This window comes from Pristis pectinata, chromosome 1, assembly GCF_009764475.1.
Source record: "Pristis pectinata isolate sPriPec2 chromosome 1, sPriPec2.1.pri, whole genome shotgun sequence".
NCBI classification, from domain to species: domain Eukaryota; kingdom Metazoa; phylum Chordata; class Chondrichthyes; order Rhinopristiformes; family Pristidae; genus Pristis; species Pristis pectinata.
Window position 1 is genome coordinate 79,059,009 of NC_067405.1, and position 21,158 is coordinate 79,080,166.

Genomic DNA, 21,158 nt, shown 5'->3' on the forward strand with positions numbered 1-21,158 from the left:
TATGCCTCTTATCATCTTGTACACCTCTATCAAGTCACCTCTAATCCTCCTTTCCAAAGAGAAAAGCCCTAGTTCACTCAACCTATCTTCATAAGACATGCTCTCCAATCCGGGTAGCATCCTGGTAAATCTCCTCTGCACCCTCTCTAAAACTTCCACATCCTTCTTATAATGAGGTGACCAGAACTGAACACAATACTCCAAGTATGGTCTAACTGGAGTTCTATAGAGCTGCAACATCACCTCGCAGCTCTTGAACTCAATACCCCGACTAATGAAGGCCAACACACCATGTGCCTTCTTAGCATATCAACCTGCGCAGCAACCTTGAGGGATCTATGGACGTGGACCCCAAGATCCCTCTGTTCCTCCACACTGCTAAGAGTGCTGCTATTAACCTTGTATTCTGCCTTCAAATTCGATCTCCCGAAGTGTATCACTTCACACTTATCTGGGTTGAACACCATCTGCCACTTCTCAGCCCAGGTCTACATTTTATCAATATCCTGTTGTAATCTACAGCAACCTTCTACACTATCCACAACACCACCAACCTTTGTATTATCAGCAAACTTACTAACCCACCCATCCACATCCAAGTCATTTATAAAAATCACAAAGAGCAGGGGTCCCAGAACTGATCCCTGTGGAACACCACTGGTCACTGATCTCCAGGCAGAATACACTCCATCTACGTCACCCTCTGTCTTCTATGGGTGAGCCAATTCTGAATCCACACAGCCAAGTTTCCCTGGATCCCATGCCTCCTGACTTTCTGAATAAACCTTCCATGAGGAGCTTTATCAAAAGTCTTAATAAAATCCATGTACACCACATCCACTGCTCTACCTTCACCGATGTGCTTTGTCACATCCTCAAAGAATTCAATCCGGATCATGAGGCATGACCTGCCCCTCACAAAGCCATGCTGACTGTCCCTAATCAGCCTATGCTTCTCTTCTAAATGCCCATAAATCCTGTCTCTAAGAATCTTCTCCAGTAATTTGCCCACCACTGAAGTAAGACTCACTGATCTGTAATTCGCAGGGTTATCCCTACTCCCTTTCTTAAACAAAGGAACAACATTTGCCACCCTCCAATCATCTGGCACTACTGCTATGGCCAGTGAGGACGCAAAGATCATCGCCAAAGGCGCAGCAATGTCTTCCCTCACTTCCCGTAATAACCTTGGATATATCCTATCCAGCCCCGGTGACTTATCTATCCTAATGTTTTTCAAAGGTTCCAGCACATCCTCTTTCCTCACGTCGACATGTCCTAGCATATCAGCCTGTCGTATGCCATCCTCACAAACGTCAAGGTCTGTCTCTCTGGTGAATACTGAAGCAAAGTATTCATTAAAGACCTCCCCTCCCTCTTCCGACTCAAGGTACGTTTCCTCTTTTATCCTGGATCGGTCCTACCCTCACTCTAGTCATCCTCCTATTCTTCACATATGTGTAGAATGCCTTGGGGTTTTCCTTGATCCTACTCGCCAAGGACTTCTCATGCCCTCTTCTAGCTCTAAGTCCCTCCTGGCTACCAGGGCTAATTTTGCAACTCTCCACTAAAGATACATAACACCTTCTTACTATTTTGCAACCAGCTTGTTCACTACTCTGTTACTTGCCCTGAGCTCACATGCTCCATTCTTAGTCAGGAGCCAACTACGTGGAATCTTAAAGCCATCTGGAAAATCCAAGTGTATTATATCTACTACATCACATCTATCTGTTCTATTTATTGAAGAATTTAATAATATTGGATGAGTACAACCTTCCTGTTGCAGACTATATCCTTATAGTGTCTATGTGAATGGAGAAATGGTTTCCCTTTTGGGTGTGATTTTTTTGCTTAAGGATATGAGCCCCACCTAAACATTTATTTTTTGAATGTTGACAGACCTGCTAGAAGACTGTTTTTCCCGACATACCAGATTATATTTAAATAGCTGGAAAACAGCTGATAAGATTAACTTAAACTGTTGACTTAATAAGTTATTTTAATTCACAATAGTTCACTTCACCATCCAATTCCAAAAGAACTTCCTACAGAGGGTCAAACAGACTTCAAAAGTAATAGAAACAAAAGCGTGTGGTTAAGGTGAAAACCACATTTAACCCTGAGCATTCCTACTCACATCCTCAAAGTGTGCACCATACTTATGTAGTGACAGACCTGTCCATACCAGTACCATACCCCAGTATTCTACAGTGACAGACCCGTCCCCACCAGTACTGTACCCCAGTGTTACAGTGACAGACCCGTCTCCACCAGTACTGTACCCCAGTGTTACACAGGGACAGACCCGTCCCCATCAGTACTGCACCCCAGTGTTGTACAGTGATAGACCTGCCCCCAACAGTACCGTTCCTTGTTTTATCCAGTACAGACCTGTACAGAACTGCACTCCATATTGTATAATACAGTAACAATGACAGACTTAAACCCATCAGAAGAACACAAGACAGTAGCAGCAGTAGGCCATGGGCCCCTCAACACTGCCCCACCATTCAATATAATCACAGCTGATCTATGCTGGCCTCAACTCTTCTTCTGTGCCAGTTCCCCATAACAGTCAATTTCCCAATCTTTCAAATTTATCTATCTCCACCTTAAATCTATTTAATGATCTGGTTTGCACCACCCTTGGGGACAGAGAATTCCAGAGATTTACCACCCTCTGAGAGAAGCAATTTCTATGGACCTCAGTTTTAAATGACCGGCCCTTATTTTGAGCTATGTCCCCTTGTTCATGACTCTCGCGCTAGTGAAAACATCTCAACACCTGTCAAGCCCCCTTAGGATCTTATATGTTCAAATAAGGTCAACCCTCATTCTCCTGACCTTCAAGCAATAAATCCCAAACTGTTTAGCCTCCCTTGACAACCCTCTCATCCTTGGAATTAGCCTGTTGAATCTCCTTTGGACCGCCTCCGAAGCTACATCCTTGTTTTAGGGAAGGGGACCAAAGCTATGCACAGTATTCCTGGTGTGACCTGACCAACACCCTGTACAACTGTAACAAAACCTCCCTATTCTTAAACTCCAATCCCTTCGCTATAAAGGCCAACATGCCATTTGTCTTCTTAACTACTTAGAAAAAGTTAGCAGGCAGGTTTAGCATTCACTGGAAAACACAGATCCCTTTGAACTTCACTCATTTGCAGTCTCTCTCCATTTAGATGATAATAAGCCTTTCAATTCCCTGTGTTACCTTAGGTTTGTACAGTGACTGATCTGTACACTAGTGTTACACATGCCATACCTGTCGTCACCAGCAATGCATTGGGTTTCTTTCAGTTACTAATCAACGGTGATAAGGATGCATATCAACTTTATGCACATCAACCTCCAAGGCCACTCAAGACCCTGCACAAAACATCAAAAGTAGGTGCAGTAACAATGGAATTAAAGGTAATTCAATGACTTGCATTGGAAATTGGGTTGGTGGGAAGCAGAAGACAGAGAATGGGGAGAAAGGTCATGTTATCTGTTTGACAAAGTACACTTGATGATCCTCAGGAATATGCCTGGATCTTCAACTTTTTGTCATATTTATCATTAAGCTGCAAGCAGCAACATCATGCCAAGTATGGGATTGTTTGTGTGCTGGTTTGTTGATGCAGAGTTAACAATTATCTCTCAAGTACGTGGAGTAAGACACTACCCAACCCACTACTGAGCCACATAATCATGACTTGTATTTGTGCACCATTGTCTGTCTTGGGACATCCCAATGAGTTTTATAGTGTCAAGCTGTTATAGTGTAGAAAATAAAGCAGCCAGTGCTCAAGAATTCAAACATTCCATTTTCACTATGACCATCAGTCAGTTACATTAAAAGCTAACTTTCGAAATAGAGATGAGAAAAATGACCAACTAAACTGCTGTAGATCGAGAGATCAACTTTGGTGACAAGTCGAGAAGAGCATCACTGCACTTTTTCAAATCTACCAAGGGATCCTTTACATCACACAACAACGCACCCAAGTCTGATTCACAAAATGGAAGATAGCACCTTTGATAACAGAGTGCTCCTTTCACACTCTCTGAATTACATGCTCATCTCAAGACTGAGATGTGAATCCACAACCTTCTGGCTCACAGCCTTAAAAAGTAGAGGAGATTAACTCAAAGATAAATTCATGGTAAGGCCTGGAAATTGGGTAGAATTATGCTAATGGGTACAATAGGAAAGATGCCATTAAGCTGGAGAGTGCAGAGGATGTTGCCGGGACTTCAGGGACTGAGTTATGGAGAGAGGTTGAGCAGGTTGGTACTTCTCTCATTGGAGCGTAGGAGAATGAGGGGTGATTTTCTAGAGGTGTATAAAATCATGAGTAGCATAGATAGGGTGAATGCGCACAGTCTTTTTCCCAGGGCTAGGGAATCAAGAACTAAAGGGCATAGATTTAAGGTGAGGGGGAAAGATTTAAAAGGAACCGGAGTTGAAACTTTTTCACCCAGAGGGTGATCAGTATACGGAATGAACTGCCAGAGGAAGTGGTTGAGGCACGTACATTAACAACATTTAAAAGGTACTTGGACAGGTACATGGATAGGAAAGGTTTAGAGGGATATGGTCCAAACGCAGGCAGATGGGGCTGGCTTAAATGGGAATCTTGGTCAGCAGGGACCAGTTGGGCTGCAGGGCCCATTTCTGTGCTGTATAACCCAATGCAAGCCACTGGAGGAGTTGTGCAAGGTTGCAATGTAGAGCATATAATGTTAAAGTAAGGCTATCTGAGGACAGTGTGGAGTCCAGTCCAAATTTCTTACTTAAATCAATAATTTGAATAAAGAAACACAACTCAAATAAGTCAAATTTGCAAATGACTAACATGGAGCAACAGTAATCTTTTTCTCTCATCTTCAGGATCTGGCATTTGCCACACCAGCATTTATTGCCATCCCCACTTCCTCCTGAAATGGCTTCAGAAAGCATTTCAGACTAACATTTGGAATTTCAACAAAAGATGGCAGATTTTTTTTCTCTTAGGTCATTCATGAACCAGATGGAGCTTTACAGTAATCTAGTAGGACTGTGGCTGTCATTTCTAATGACTATTTCAGTAAATTCCAGATATTTATCTTAAATTCCACCGCTGCAATGGTGGGATTGAACCACTAGTCTGGTAATTTAACCACTGCAGTGAAAAAGTGTTGGCAAATCAGAAACACACTGAGCCAACGATACAGTAAGAAGGAAAACAAAAGCAGGTGAATTTACAACAACAGCATGCAGTTCCTCTGTAGAACCACATCCTTCTAGTTCCAGTCTAATCTATCCAGTCACAGACAGAGAACCTCCTGCAACCTCCCCTCACTAACATCATTACCTTTGGTATCTGCCCAAGATCCACCTCTGGTCAGGCTCCAGTTTTTCATTTGTCGTTCTCTCTTCTTCTCAGGCAATCCTTCAGGATCAAGGATGACATACTTCTACTCCAGTTCCGCTGGTTCTGAGGCCAATGTGGGAACTGTAGACTTCCCCACAGATGGGGCAGGAGGTGCCTGACGGACGGGTGGATGGCTTGTAAGGGTGTGCACTCCTTCCACCATTTACACACTCTGCTCCCAACTTGAGGTTGTCCATACCATCCCGAATGCTCCTTCTGCACTTTGACTGGTCATTGGAGCAGAGATACACCGGAGTCGGTGGGGCTGTTGGATATTTGAGCATATCTTTGAATCTTTTCCTCTGTTTGCCTAGTAATCTTTTCCCTTGATAGACCGTCTGTTTTGGGAGTCTGGTGTCAGGCAAGTGAGTGACGTGGCCTGGTCTGCCCAACAGGGCTGATTGAGAATAATGAGGGCCTCAGTGCTGGGGATGTTAGCCTGGGGGAGGACTCTGATACTGGTTCACTTATCCTTCCAGTCAATTTGGAGGACTTTGCAGACACAGTATTGTGGGTATTTTTTTTAAGTGCCTCATGATACCTGTCATAAGTAGCCCAGATCTTAGGATAATTCTATGCTGACCCTCAACAACTTCAAAGTAAAACACAGCATCAGCTTCCATGTGTATCTGATGACACTGGGCTCTAACTCATCACCACCTTTCTTGCCACTCACACCACTTCTGAATTGCCGAACTGTTTCTCCAACATCCGGGACTTGATGAGCAGAAATTTGCTCCAACTAAAAGCAGGAAAACTGGAATCATTATACTCCACCCCGTCACAAACACCATTCCTTCACCAACTCCATCCTACCCCGGAAAGACTGAAATCACAACAGACAATTCTGCAACCATATCATATTTGACCCCAAGATGAGCTTCAGACTTAGATTCACGGCATCACAAGGGATGCCTATCACCTCTTCCATTTATGTTATTGCCTAACTTCAGCTCACTAGCAGCTGGTCAACCATGCCTTTGATATCTTCGGATTTGACCAATCCTAAGCATTGTTGGCTGGGTTAGCTCATTATATCCTCCATAAATTTGAGGTCATCCAGAGTATTCCAATACTCTCCTAGTGACCTTCTGTCCTCCATGAGCTCATCTAAAACTTTGATGCCCCCATTCTTAAGTCCCAATCACTCATCACTCCTGTGCTTCCTAATCTGTAATGGCTCTCAAGTTAAACAACACTTCAATTTTCAAAATTTTCATTCTTGTTTTCAAATGCTCGCATGCCTTGAAAATACTCCATCATTCCATTAGATCTTGCCTAACATGTACCATAACTGCTACATTGGTTTCAAATCACTTCAAACCCTTGCTTAACAAATATTTAGTCTACGTGAGTTCCAAACATTTCATTTTGGGTCTCAGTATCAACAGCTTTTTGGTAAATTCCAAACTTTCATTACCATTTTCACAAAGAAGTGGTTCCCAAAATCATCTCTGATATTCCAAGCTCAGGTAATAATGTGGGGATGAATTCACTGAGTTCATAGTCAAGAACATAAGGAACAGCAAAGTTCAGAAATTACGTTCCGCAATAAAGAATTGGAAGAGAAATTAAAGGGTGCCTATCTTCATGGAAGTCATAGAAAAGCTTCCAGAAAAACTGCAGAACTACAGTTCTAGAGTGAATGAGGCACTCAACGAAATTAGCATTGCTAAAAATTAGTATTGAAGAAATGAATGGGACTAAAAGGCCATAAATCCCCAGGGCCTGATGACCAGCATCAGAAGGGGTTGAAAGGTGGCTCTGGAGATTGTGGATGCACTGGTTGTCTTTTTCCATAATTCCATGGATTCTAGAATAACGCTCAAGACTGGAAAGTAGCAAACTACTTAAGAAAGGAGGGAGAGAGAAAACAGGGAACTAGATACCAGTTAGTTTGATATCAGTAGTTGGAAAAATGTTAGAATTTACTATTAAGGAAGCAGTACTGGGGCACTTGGAATCTATAATTGGACTGGGCATAGTCAAAGTGAATTACGAAAGCAAAATATGTTTAAAGCTTTTGAGGCTGTAACAGCAAAGTAACAACAAAACCAATTGATGGGGTGTATTTGGATTTTCAGAAGGTTGCTAAGCAAGAGATTAATAAAACAAAATTAAAATAAACAGCAATAGAGGTAATATGCTACTGTACAATGAGGACTAGTGAAAGGACAGAAAACAGAAAGTAGAAATAAATGGGTCATTTTCAGGTTGGGGTGCACAAGGATTGTGCTTGGGCACATGCTCTTCACAATTACTACTAATAATTTGGATGAGGGGATCAAATGTAATATATCCAAGTTTGCTGTGGATTGTTACGGACTCAGTGAAAGTCCCTTTAAGATAGAGAGTGTGTGTGTATGTGTGTGTGGGGTGTGCTTACGTCAATAGAAGATAAAGGACGTAATGACGTTGTTGAAGAAGTCAGAAGAAGAAGAAGGAGAGAGAGAGAAGGGAGAGAGACACCAGCCTGCTTGTTTTCTCTATCGATGGATGAGAAACAATAACTGTGTTTGCCACTGAAATCCATGTATGGAAGTTGGAAGTAATCCGGTGGAGTTCACTTTGTTGCTGACCTGTAGAAGGAAACAGGTATTTGTATGTGGACGACCACGGTTCGGATGCTTTTCGGGGTGAGGAAGTCACTACCGAGTAAACACTGAAGTGTCGTTTGGGTTCCATCGTGGAACATTTGGATTTCGTATGTACTCTCTCTATGTTTTTCTACATCTACATCTTATCTTCAGACAACGGTGGTTGTTGAAGAAGCCCTTGCTCATGTTTCACCTTATGGCTTGCGGAACTGAACTTTAAGAACCATTCCGGAACTGGAGTTTTGGACTTTGTCACACACACACGACGAGTTTAGTTTTGGGGTTAACGTTCGAGGTTTAACATTCTTGAATTCTAACATACTAACATTTTTACTTTTATTTTACGTATTATCATAAGTAGTGATTAATAAAATAGTTTTTAACACTGAATCATGCTCAGTGTGTTTCTTTTGTTGCTGGTTCGTGACAAAATTGGGGGCTGGTCCGGGATAGTTCCCAAGGTTAACGAGTGTCATCTGGGATTGTTCCCCAGATTAACGAGATTCGTCTGGGATCCAATCCAAAGATTTTTGAGGGAGGTCTGATAAATTCTTTTTAATTGGCTTGTGTGTGTGGAAACCAGCAGCAATGGATATTAAGGCATTTTTGGAGTCACCAACCCAAAAGGGATTGGAGGTGGCGAAAAAGGATGATTTGATAAAGATTGCTACAAGGCTAAACCTTACAGAAGTAAAGCAGTCTATGAGAAAGGCAGATATTCAGAGACTGATAGCTGGCCATTATGTGGAAAAGAAGGTGTTTGAGAAGGAAGTGTTAAAACAGTTTCCTGGCAGTGAAATAGCAATTTCTGAGGCACAGGTGCAGCTGGCAAAGATAGAGGCTGAACGAGAGCAAAATAAATTAGAAGCTGAACGAGAACAAGAGATTAGACGCTGAACGAGATCAAACCCAGTTAAAATTAGAGGCCGAACAAAAGCTAACTCGGATGAAGTTAGAGGCTGAACGGGAACGGGAACTAATTCGGTTAAAGTTTGAGGCAGAGGAGAAGGAAAAACAGAGGCAGCATGAGTTACAAATGAAGCGTAGGAGTTCGGAATCTGATTCTGATGATGGTTTTTCAGCCAGCGGGAGGTTCGATTAGTCCCTCCGTTTGAAGAAGATCAGGTTGATCAGTATTTCCAACATTTTGAAAAGGTTGCTGTGAGTTCAAACTGGCCAAGGAAAGGATGGGCTCTTATGGTACAGAGTGTGATTAAAGGTAAAGCTCAAAAAGCTTATTCTGCTTTGTCTGCTGAGGATGCAGCTGATTATACCAAGGTAAAACAAGCTATTTTGAAGGCCTATGAATTGGTCCCTGAGGCTTATAGACAAAAATTCAGAGACTTGAGGAAATCTGCAGATCAGACTTATATGGAATTTGCCAATGGAAAGAGAATATGTTTTGAACGATGGTGCCTGGCTAAAAATGTAGATGGGGATTATGATAAACTGACAGAATTGATACTAGTGGAAGACTTTAAAAGATGTGTTCCAGCTGAATTAACAACATATTTAAATGAAAAGGCAGTGGAAACTTTACAAGAAACTGCTAGGTTGGCAGATGATTATGCTTTAACCCATAAATCCAAATGCGGACAACCTAAAACCTTTCAAAAGAGTTACAAAGACAATCCAGGTAAACCGGAGATTAAATTGGGAGGTAATCAAAAAGGAAAAGATGAAAAGAAGCCAGGGCTGGAGAAACCTGTCGAGCGTACTTGTTATTACTGTAGGAAACCTGGCCACGTGATATCTAATTGTGCCCTTTTGAAGAAAAAGAAGGAAGCTGGGCCCAATGCTTGCTTTCAGGCAATTAAAAATCAAAAGGTTTAGGAGATGCTGTTAAAGACCAGTCCTTGCAAGAGGGAAAAGCGGAAAAGTTGGAGGAGGTGAGAAAAGAATTCCGTTCGTATGTATCAGAGGGTTTTGTTTCACTGAATGATGAGTCACCCCAGGTGCCAGTGAAAATTCTTAGAGATACTGGGGCTAGTCAATCTCTCTTGCTGGACAGTGTTTTAAATTTTGGTGAAGAAAGTGACACTGGTGAAGTAAATCTAATACGAGGCGTTACAGGTGAGACCATGTCTGTCCCTTTTCACAGGGTGATTTTAAAGTCAAAGTTCGTAGAAGGACCAGTCGAGGTAGGGATAAGACCTAGTTTGCCAGTGGAAGGAGTTTCTTTGTTATTGGGAAGTGACCTTGCAGATGGAGAAAGTGATCCTGTGGTACGGTTAACAACCAAACCAAGGATTGATGAGTCTGAGAATGATCCAGATGTTTACCCATCATGTGCGGTGACTCGAGCTAGAGCTAGAGAATTAGCCAAGACAGACAGTCCGGTGCAGTCTGATGTGGTTCCTTGTGACAGTCCTAAACAGGAAGAAAATTATGATGCCTTATCTGAGACTTTTCTGTCTTCACTGGAGGATCAACATCCTTATAGTGAGCCTGAATTTAAAGATTTGTCTTTGTCGAGGAAGGATTTTATGGTGGAACAGACAAAGGATCCTGAGTTGACAGAATTGAACGAAAAAGCACTCTCATGTGAAGAGATTGAAAAAGTGCCAACTGGATACTATGTCAAAAATGGAGTGTTAATGAGGAAGTGGAGACCTCCTCATGTTCCTGTTAATGAGGAATGGGAAGTTATTCATCAGGTTGTTGTTCCAAAAGTTTATAGGAATGAAATTTTAAACCTGGCCCACAGTATGCCTTTGGGTGGTCATTTTGGGGTGAATAAAACTGTAGGGAAGATCTTGAAACAATTCTATTGGCCTGGTTTGAGAAAAGATGTGGTGATGTTTTGTCGAACCTGCCACACATGTCAGATGGTAGGTAAACCAAATCAAAAACCCCCTGTGGCTCCATTGAAACCAATTCCTGCTTTTGGTGAGCCCTTTTCGAAGGTGATTGTGGACTGTGTTGGCCCATTACCAAAGTCTAAGACTGGAAATCAGTATTTGTTAACCATCATGTGTGCCACTTCTAGATTTCCAGAGGGAATACCCCTTAGAAATATTAAGGCCAAGACGGTGTCAAAGGCTCTTGTAAAATTTTTTACCTTGTTTGGTTTGCCAAAAGAAATCAAATCTGATCAAGGTAGTAATTTTATGTCAAAAATTTTTCAACAAATAGTCTATGAGCTGGGAGCAAAGCAGATTGTATCATCTGCATATCACCCAGAATCTCAAGGAGCTCTGGAGAGATTTCATTCTACTCTCAAAAATATGCTGAAGACTTATTGCTTTGAAAACACCAAGGATTGGGACGAAGGTATCCATTTACTTTTGTTTGCCGTTAGAGAATCGATCCAGGAGTCAATAGGATTTAGTCCGTTTGAGCTTGTATTTGGACATAGGGTGAGAGGACCTTTGGAGTTGTTGAGAGATCAATGGGTTAATGAGGAAGTGCACTTGAGTCTGTTGGACTATGTCCAAAAATTTAAAACTCGGTTGGAGAGAGTCTGCCAGCTAGCGAGAGAGAATCTGAAAACAAGCCAGATAAGAATGAAGACATATTTTGATAGACATGCTCGGCCTAGGACATTCGCAGTGGGGCAAAAGGTGTTGGTATTTTTCCCTAGCCAAAATAATCCCTTGCAATCTCGTTTTTCTGGACCCTATGTTATTGAATCTCAAGTGACTGATCTAACATATATAATCAAAACACCAGATAGACGCAAGAAAACACAACTCTGTCATGTAAACATGCTAAAACCTTATTATGAGAGGGATTCAGTTGTGGCCTTGGTGGATGGTGTAAAGGTTGTTTCTAGAATGCCTGATGTTGATGTTGAGGAAGGCCAATTTAGACCAAATATTGTTCCATCGAAACTAAAAAACCAAAATATCCTGGAGAACCTTGAAACGAAGTTAGACCATTTACAAGTTTCACAAAAACAACAGATGAGAGAATTAATTTTAAAATTTAAAAATCTGTTCCCAGATGTTCCAAACAGAACATCAATAATTACCCATGATGTTGATGTTGGGGATGCAAAACCAATCAAACAACACCCATATCGAATGAATGTGGAAAAAAGTAAACCTGTTGATCAGGAAATAAAATACATATTGGAAAATGATATTATTAGACATTCTACTTCAAATTGGAGTTCGCCCTGTGTTATTGTACCTAAACCTGATGGAACTGTTAGATATTGCACAGATTACAGGAAAGTGAATGCTGTAACAAAGTCAGATGCTTACCCTATTCCTAGAGTGGATGATTGCATAGACAGAGTGGGAAAGGCAAAATTTCTTACAAAGATTGACCTATTAAAAGGGTACTGGTGTGTTCCATTAACAGATAGAGGAAGGGAAATTTCAGCCTTTGTAACCCCTTCTGGATTGTATGAATACAATGTTTTGCCATTTGGAATGAAAAATGCTCCGGCAACATTTCAAAGAATGATTAATTTAGTGATTCATGGGTTAAAACATACAGATGCCTACATTGACGACTTAGTGACTGGGAATGATACTTGGGAAGATCACATCTCTGCGTTAGAAAGGTTGTTTGAAAGACTTTCCAAGGCTAACCTTACAGTTAACTTGGCTAAAAGTGAATTTGGCCATGCCACTGTGACGTATCTTGGTTATGTTGTAGGTCAAGGCAAGCAAGCTCCTGTTCAGGCAAAAGTTCAAGCAATATCTGAGTTCCCTATTCCCACAGGTACGAGGACTGTTAGAAGATTTTTGGGAATGGTTGGATATTATCGAAAAATTTTGTAAAAACTTTGCTGATATTGCTCTTCCCCTAACTAATCTTCTGAAGAAGGGAGTAAAGTTTGTTTGGACAGATTCTTGTCAAGAAGCATTTGAGAAGTTGAAAGCCATTTTATGCTACCATCCTGTGCTCAAAACACCTGACTTTGGAAAGCCATTTTCATTAGCAGTAGATGCCAGTGATGAAGCTGCAGGAGCTGTGTTGTTGCAGAAGGGTGACCTTGATGATATTGACTATCCTGTAGCTTACTTTTCAAAGAAATTTAATGAGCATCAAAAGAATTATTCCACCATAGAGAAAGAATTACTGTCACTTGTTTTAGCCTTGCAACATTTCAGTGTATATGTTTGCACCGCTCAGAAACCATTGACTGTGTATACAGATCATAACCCATTGGTGTTTCTGAGCCGAGTCAAAAACAAGAACAGAAGGCTGTTAAACTGGAGTTTAATTTTGCAAGAGTTTGATCTCATGATAACTCACATTAAAGGCAAAGATAATGTGATTGCTGATTGTCTTTCCCGATGTTAAATGGGAAACATGTATCTGTACTAATCTGATAGTCTGTAGTTGTGTAGCATGATAATTATTAACATTACTAACTGTATGCGCAGTTAAAATTTTCTTGGGAAAATTTTTTTTTTAGGTGGGAGGTGTTACGGACTCAGTGAAAGTCCCTTTAAGATAGAGAGTGTGTGTGTATGTGTGTGTGGGGTGTGCTTACGTCAATAGAAGATAAAGGACGTAATGACGTTGTTGAAGAAGTCAGAAGAAGAAGAAGGAGAGAGAGAGAAGGGAGAGAGACACCAGCCTGCTTGTTTTCTCTATCGATGGATGAGAAACAATAACTGTGTTTGCCACTGAAATCCATGTATGGAAGTTGGAAGTAATCCGGTGGAGTTCACTTTGTTGCTGACCTGTAGAAGGAAACAGGTATTTGTATGTGGACGACCACGGTTCGGATGCTTTTCGGGGTGAGGAAGTCACTACCGAGTAAACACTGAAGTGTCGTTTGGGTTCCATCGTGGAACATTTGGATTTCGTATGTACTCTCTCTATGTTTTTCTACATCTACATCTTATCTTCAGACAACGGTGGTTGTTGAAGAAGCCCTTGCTCATGTTTCACCTTATGGCTTGCGGAACTGAACTTTAAGAACCATTTTTGGACTTTGTCACACACACACGACGAGTTTAGTTTTGGGGTTAACGTTCGAGGTTTAACATTTTTGAATTCTAACATACTAACATTTTTACTTTTATTTTACGTATTATCATAAGTAGTGATTAATAAAATAGTTTTTAACACTGAATCATGCTCAGTGTGTTTCTTTTGTTGCTGGTTCGTGACAGGATACAGGTGTGGGAATGAAAAAGATGCAGAGGAGCTTCTGGGGATATAGACAGGCTGAGTGAATGTGTAAGGCCACGGCAGATGGAATCTAATGTGGAGAAATCTGAGGTCATCCACTTTGGCAGAAAAAAATAGGTCAAGTCACTTTAATGGCGAAAGACTGAAAGGTGCACGTGGGTGTCCTGGTATATGAATTACAGGTAGCTAGCCTGCAGGTACAGCAAGCAAGGAGGAAGGCACACAGTACGTTAGCTTTTATTGGAAGAGGATTTGAGTACAACAGCAGAAGTACCCAGCTTGAGTTATCGACGGCTCTGGTGGGACCATATCTGGAACATTGTGTAAAGGTCTACTCTCCTGCTTAAGGTAAGCATACTGGAGGGAGGACAGCAAAGGTTCACCAGGTGGCAGGTTTGTCCTATGAGGAGTGATTAAATAGACCATGTTTTCCAGGATTCAGAAGAATGAGAGGTGATCACATTAACTGTAGAAAATTCCTATGTGACTTAACAGGGTAGATGCAGAGATTGAAAGGTGCATGTGGGAAAAAGAGCATCTACTGCCCAGAAGCAAGGTCACAGTCTCAGAATAAGGGATCAGCCACTCAGGATGGAATTGAGAAGAAACTGGCTTCTCCAGAGGGTAATGAATGGAGTCACAGAGTCATTCAGCACAGAAACAGGCTCTTTGGCTCAACTCGTCCACGCTGACCATGGTGCCCACCAAGTCAGTCCCATTTGCCCATATTTGGTCCATATCCCTCTAAACCCTTCCTATCCATGTACCTGTCCAAATGTCTTTTAAATGTTGTTAATGTACTTCCCACAACCACTTCTTCTGGCAGCTCATTCCATATATGGACCATCCTCTGCATGAAGAAGTTGCCCCTCAGGTCCTTTTTAAACCTCTCACCTTAAACCACTGCCCTCTAGTTTTTAGTTCCCCTTCCCTGGGAAAAACACATACATTAAATCTTTTAAATTATCTGCCCAGGAGGGCTGTGCAGGCTCAGTCATGATATTCAAGACAAGATTGTTAAATATTAAAGGGATGGCAGCGATGCTTCACTCCCCAATGAGCTCAATGCCTTTTATCCACGCTTTGAAAGGGAGAATAACACTACGGCTGTGTGAATCCCCACAGCATCCAGCAACAGAGGCCGATGCCAGAACATCCTTCAAGAGGGTGAACCCTTGCCAGGCACAAGGCCCCAGTGATGTCCTAGCCGGGTACTGAAAACCTGTGCCGACCAACTGGCTGGAGTGTTCAAGGACATCTTCAACCTCTCACTGCTGCAGTCTGAGGTTCCCACCTGCTTCAAAAGGGCAGCAATCATACCAGTGCCCAAGAACAGCAGGGTGAGCTGCCTCAACGACTATTGCCCAGTAGCACTCACATCTACCGTAATGAAGTGCTTTGAGAGGTTGGTTATGGCTAGAATAAACTTCTGTGTAAGCAAGGACCTGGACCCACTGCAATTCGCCTACTGCCGCAACAGATTGACAGCAGACGCAATCTCACATGTTCTCCGCTCTGCTTTGGAGCACCTAGACAACAGCAAAACATACATCAGGCTGCTGTTTATTGATTACAGCTTGTCATTCAATACTATCATCCTCTAGATATTAATCACCAAGCTTCAAGACCTGGGCCTCTGTACCTACCTCTGCAACGGGATTCTCGACTTCCTTATAGGGAGACCACAGTAAGTACAGATCAGTAATGGACCCATCAGAATCCATCCGCGGAGGGACTTCCGCGGCGGGACAAATTTCTACAGATGTACGATGGAGAGCATTTTGACTGGTTGAATGGAGGACATCTTCAAGAGGTGGTGCCTCAAGAAGGCAGCATCCATCACCAAGGACCCTCACCATCCAGGATGTGCCCTCTTCTCGTTACTACCATCGAGGAGGTGGTACAGGAGCCTGAAGACCCACATTCAACAATTCAGGAAAAGTTTCTTCCCCTCCTCCATCAGATTTCTGAATGATCCATGAACGCCATATCATTACTCCTTTTTTTTGCACTATTTATTTTGTAATTTATATTAATTTTATGTACGGCTACTGCAACACAACAAATTTCACGTCATATAAGTCAGTGATAATAACTCTGATTCTGAATTGAGGGGTTACCGGGTGAGTGACACTGGGGTAGAAGATCACCATGGAGCAGAATGACCCACCTGATTCTGTGCCCATCCCCCACTAGTTCTGGGTTTTCACATCATTTGAGACTGGGCAGATGTACTGTGGAAGTGCCAACTCTTTGAATCAGTTAAAAGACCTCAGTGTTGTGGCTCCCGAATCACAAACCTGGTCTTTGTCGCCGGACCTCAGACCTTAACCCCTTCCCTCCCAGAACCAGGGTGCTGCTCTCCCTCAGGGCCATTAATCCAGGGAGATTGGCCCGGACATTGAGGGTGCTCCAGGTTCACTGGCTGCTTTCTGTCTCTGCTGACCGTATGTCTGGGAGCAGGTGGGATAACCTGCGAGGGGACGGGCCCTGCCCGGCGGGGGGAGGGGAACTGCGTTCACCTGCTCCAGCTTTGCAGCGTCACCTCCCGCCGCTCACGGGCCCCGGCCGCACCGAACCGAGCGGGTCCGCGGCGGGCCCACCGCTTCGACGGGGCCCGCGGCGTCCAACACCACCCTCCCTCCTCCACCCCCGCTGCCTGGCGTGTCAGCTCACACGGAACGAACGGAGCGCTCCCTCAACACTCGCCGCTTACCTCACCAAGTCCGCTTCATTGCCGCCCGAGCAGGATGTGACCGGCCAGTCCTCCGGCCACAGGGCGGCGCTACCGCGGGACAGGTCCTCCGGTCACGGGGCGGCGCTGTAGCGAGGTCATTTTACTTGGGGGAGGGGGTCAGGGCTCCTTGTATCACGTGATGGTGAAGTCCTTGCAAATTGAAATAGGTCATTGAGAATATGTCAGGAGTGATATTGCAGGAGGGAAGGTAAAATAAGGTTGCCGAGACTGGAATCCAGAACAGAAGGCTGGAAGAGCTCAGTAGGTCAAGCAGCATCTGTGGGGGCAAAAGGTGTAAGTGTTTGGGGTCCAGACCTTGCCTGATGCAAAGTCTCAACCTGAAACGTTGACTTGCACCTTTTGCCTCCACAGATGGTGATTGACCTACTGAGTTCTTCCAGCCTTCTGCTTTATTTTGTGTTCTAGATTCCAGCATCTGCAGTCTCCTTTGTCTCCAAGATCTAGGAGGACTTGGTTTCACCAGTTATGAGGGTCTTGAGTTGGCTGGGGAGGCCAATGTGGGACCTGCAGACTCTGCCACAGATAGGTGCTAGTGGGTGGGTAGTTTGTGAGATGGTGTGCTCCTTCCACTGTTTGCATTGGGCTTTTGTATCAAGTGTGACAAATGGGTGAGGTGAACAAATAAGAGGGTAGATTAGAGAACCATTCACTACTTATGTATTCAAATGTATTCAAATAGGAAAGTAGGAAATAACATCTGGTTATACAAGAGTGGATTCTGGAAAATGTGACACCACAGAAACAGTTTATAATTTCACAGTGAGCTGTAATGTAATAGCTGAGTTGCTTGAGGCTGTGATTACTTGAGCCTGAGCAGCCTGGCAATATCTCAAATTCAACCCACAGAGTGGTGTCAACTGGGTTGAGAGTAACAAAGGACTGCAGATGCTGGAATCTAGGTGAAAAACACGATGATGCTAGAGGAACTCAGCAGGCCAGGCAGCATCCATGGAGAAAAGCAGGCCGTCAACATTTCGGTTCAGGACTGAAGATAGGAAAAGGGGGAGTCCAATATATAGGAGGGAAAAGCAGAGCAGGGATAGGTGGACAAAAGATGGGAGGCAGGGTGGGCACAAGGTGGTGACAGGTAGATGCAGGTAAGAGACAGTGATAGGCAGGAGCAGGGGAGAGCAGATCCACCGGGGGATGGGTCAAAGGTAAGGAGGGGTAGAAAACTAAGAGGTAGGCTAGGAAAGGGAAGAAAAGGCGTAGAGGGGGTGGGGGTTACTTGAAGTGGGAGAATTCAATGCTCGTGCTGTTAGGCTGCAAGGTTCCAAGATGGAAAATGAGGTGCTGTTCCTCCAGTTTGCGCTTGGAATTCTCCTAGCATTGGAGGAGACTGAGGACTGACATATCTGTGATGGAGTGGGAGGGGGAGTTGAAGTGACTGGAAATGGGGAGATGCAGATCGCGGTTATGGACGGAGTGCAGGTGTTCTGTGAAACGGTCACCTAACCTGCATTTGGTCTCGCCAACATAGAGGAAGCCACACTTGGAGCCCCGAATGCAGTAGATGATATTAAGTAAGGTGCAGGTAAATTTCTGTCTCACCTGAAAGGACTGCTTGGGTCCCTGGGTGGAGGTGGTATAGGGGCAGGTGTTGCACCTATGGCGGGGGCAGTGGAAAGTTCCCGGGGTGGGAGCAGGATGGGTGGGGGGGAGAAATGAACTAGGGAGTCCCAGAGAGAGTGGTCTCTGTGAAAGGCAGAAAGGGGTGGGGAGGGGAAGATATGCTTGGTGGTGGGGTCCCATTGGAGATGGCGAGGTGGTGGAGAATGATGTGTTGGATACGTAGGCTGGTGGGATGAAATGTGAGGACAAGGGGGACCCTATCCATGTTGGATCTGGGAGGGGTGGGGGTGAGAGCAGAGGTGCGGGAAATGGCAGAGATACGGGTGCGAGCTCTCTCAACCACAGTAGGGGGGAAACCAGGGTTAGTAAAGAAGTTGGACATCTCAGATGTCCTGGAGTGGAAAGCCTCATCATGGGAGCAGATGCAGTGGAGGTGGAGAAATTGATAAAAAGGGATAGCGTCCTTGCAAGAGACAGGGTGGGAGGAGCTGTAATTGAGGTACAGTGGCATGCAAAAGTTTGGGCACCCCTGGTCAAAATTTCTGTTACTGTGAATAGCTAAGCGAGTAAAAGATGACCTGATTTCCAAAAGGCATAAAGTTAAAGATGACACATTTCTTTAATATTTTAAGCAAGATTACTTTTTTATTTCCATCTTTTACAGTTTCAAAATAACAAAAAAGGAAAAGGGCCCAAAGCAAAAGTTTGGGCACCCTGCATGGTCAGTACTTAGTAACACCCCCTTTGGCAAGTATCACAGCTTGTAAACACTCTCTGTCGCCAGCTAAGAATCAATTCTTGTTTGGGTGATTTTCGCCCATTCTTCCTTGCAAGGGTCCCCCTTGTCCTCACATTTCATCCCACCAGCCTACGTATCCAACACATCATTCTCCACTACCTTGCCATCTCCAACGGGACCCCACCACCAAGCATATCTGTGAGATTCTTGGGCCGTCTTGCATGCACTGCTCTTTTGAGGTTTATCCACAGATTTTCAATGATGTTTAGGTCGTGGGACTGTGAGGGCCATGGCAAAACTTTCAGCTTGTGCCTCTTGAAGTAGTTCATTTTGGATTTTGAGGTGTGTTTAGCATCGTTATCCTGTTGTAGAAGCCATCCTTCTTCATCTTCAGCTTTTTTACAGATGTTTGCTTCCAGAATTTGCTGGTATTTAATTGAATTCATTCTTCCCTCTACCAGTGAAATGTTCCCCGTGCCACTGGCTGCAACACAAGCCCAAAGCATAATCAATCCACCCCCGTGCTTAATAGTTGGAGAGGTGTTCTTTTCATGAAATTCTGCACCCTTTTTTCTCCAAACTTTCCTGCGTCCTCACCACAAAATTCAGTGTCAGAGGTTTGCAGAGGAACATCTAAACAAGCCCGATGCATTTTGGAAACAAGTCCTGTGGACTGATGAAGTTAAAATAGAACTTCTTGGCCGCAATGAGAAAAGGTATGTTTTACTAAATGAACCACACCTATCAGTGCCAGTTTTATTGTTGTTGATTTGTACATTCCAGTTGTAAAAAGCATCAATTTTGTCTATGGGGAGTGGGTAATTTTAAAGTGTTTCCCTAGAAAATTATGAAATGATCTTTACAAGTTCATTTCAAAATAATTGATCCTCAATTCTTTCTAAAATTAAAACCATAAAATGCTGTTTCCATTCATCAGGTCAGACAGCATCTGTGGAGAAAGAAACAGAGTTAACGCTTCAGGTGGATGACCCTTCATCAGGACTGGAAAAGGTTAGAAATCAAGCAAACTGCAGAGAAAGGGAGAGGGTTTGGAGAGCATGAAGAGAAAGGTCTGTGCTATTGAGGGGTTTGAGAGGCTGTTTGACAGGCAGCAATGCTGCTGGTTGGCTAAGAGAGGGTGGTGAGGCTGTGTCTGGAGGAGGTGTCAATGCTGAGTTCAGGAATTTCAGATGGTTAACCATTCTGTCCTTCTATCTCACATTTCCAGCATTCAGGTTTATTCTCTCTTATAGTATTATACTAGCAGGAAGCAGAGTGGCAGCGAAATGTTTTTTAGGTAGGAGCAAAGTATACATTGGATTTCCCCAGAAGTCAGTACCAGGACCCCTGTTTTCCCCATTTATATGTTAATTATGTCAGCTTGATGGTTTGGGGCACAATTTCCAAATCAAAAGTCCAAGTAATACAAACATCGGAGGCAAAGTGAACTCCAAAGAGTAGGGTACTGGCATTCAGAGAGATATAGTTTGTAATAACAAAACATCTTAAAAAGAATAATAAGAATGAGAAGAGTTGGCATGTATCTGATAGGGAAATCATGCTTGAGTAATCTGCTGGAGTCCTTTGAGGAAATGACCAGTGGCGTAGATGAAAGGAAAACCAGTGGATGTGGTGTTTTGGATTTTCAGAAGACTTTTGATAAAGCCTCACACAAGAGATTGGTCAACAAACATAGACATATTTATGTATGGAATGATCTGTCTGGATGGCATGCAAAGTTTTTCACTTTATGTCCATACATAAGATAAGATCTTTATTAGTCACATGTACATCGAAACACACAATGAAATATATCTTTTGCGTAGAGTATTCTGGGGGCAGAATCCAATTACCAAAGGAGGAGATTGCGAAGGGATCTGATAGAAGCAAATGTTAGCATAATGCTTTACAGTGCCAGCGACTCGGGTTCAAATCTGTTTGTAAGGAGTTTGTATGTTCTCCCCGTGTCTGTGTGGGTTTCCTCCAGGTGC

The 21,158-nt window shown here is 43.3% G+C and overlaps 1 protein-coding gene across 3 annotated transcripts in view; it reads right to left on the reverse strand.

Annotated features, from left to right (window-relative positions):
• Positions 1-16,868, reverse strand: part of ical1 (islet cell autoantigen 1-like) — a 109,372-nt gene extending 92,504 nt beyond the window's left edge. Inside the window, exons 1-2 of one of the 3 annotated variants that reach the window (XM_052023452.1) lie at positions 16,815-16,860; positions 5,343-5,667 (exon numbers count right to left, since the gene is read on the reverse strand). In XM_052023452.1, coding sequence (XP_051879412.1) covers positions 5,343-5,391 — 49 coding nt within the window. In that variant the 5' untranslated portion in view covers positions 5,392-5,667; positions 16,815-16,860. Of the gene's footprint in view, positions 1-3,268; positions 3,290-5,342; positions 5,668-16,814 lie in introns of those variants that run through there. The other 2 variants (XM_052023459.1, XM_052023467.1) reach the window with 2 other exon arrangements.
• Between the last annotated feature and the right edge of the window lie 4,290 nt (positions 16,869-21,158).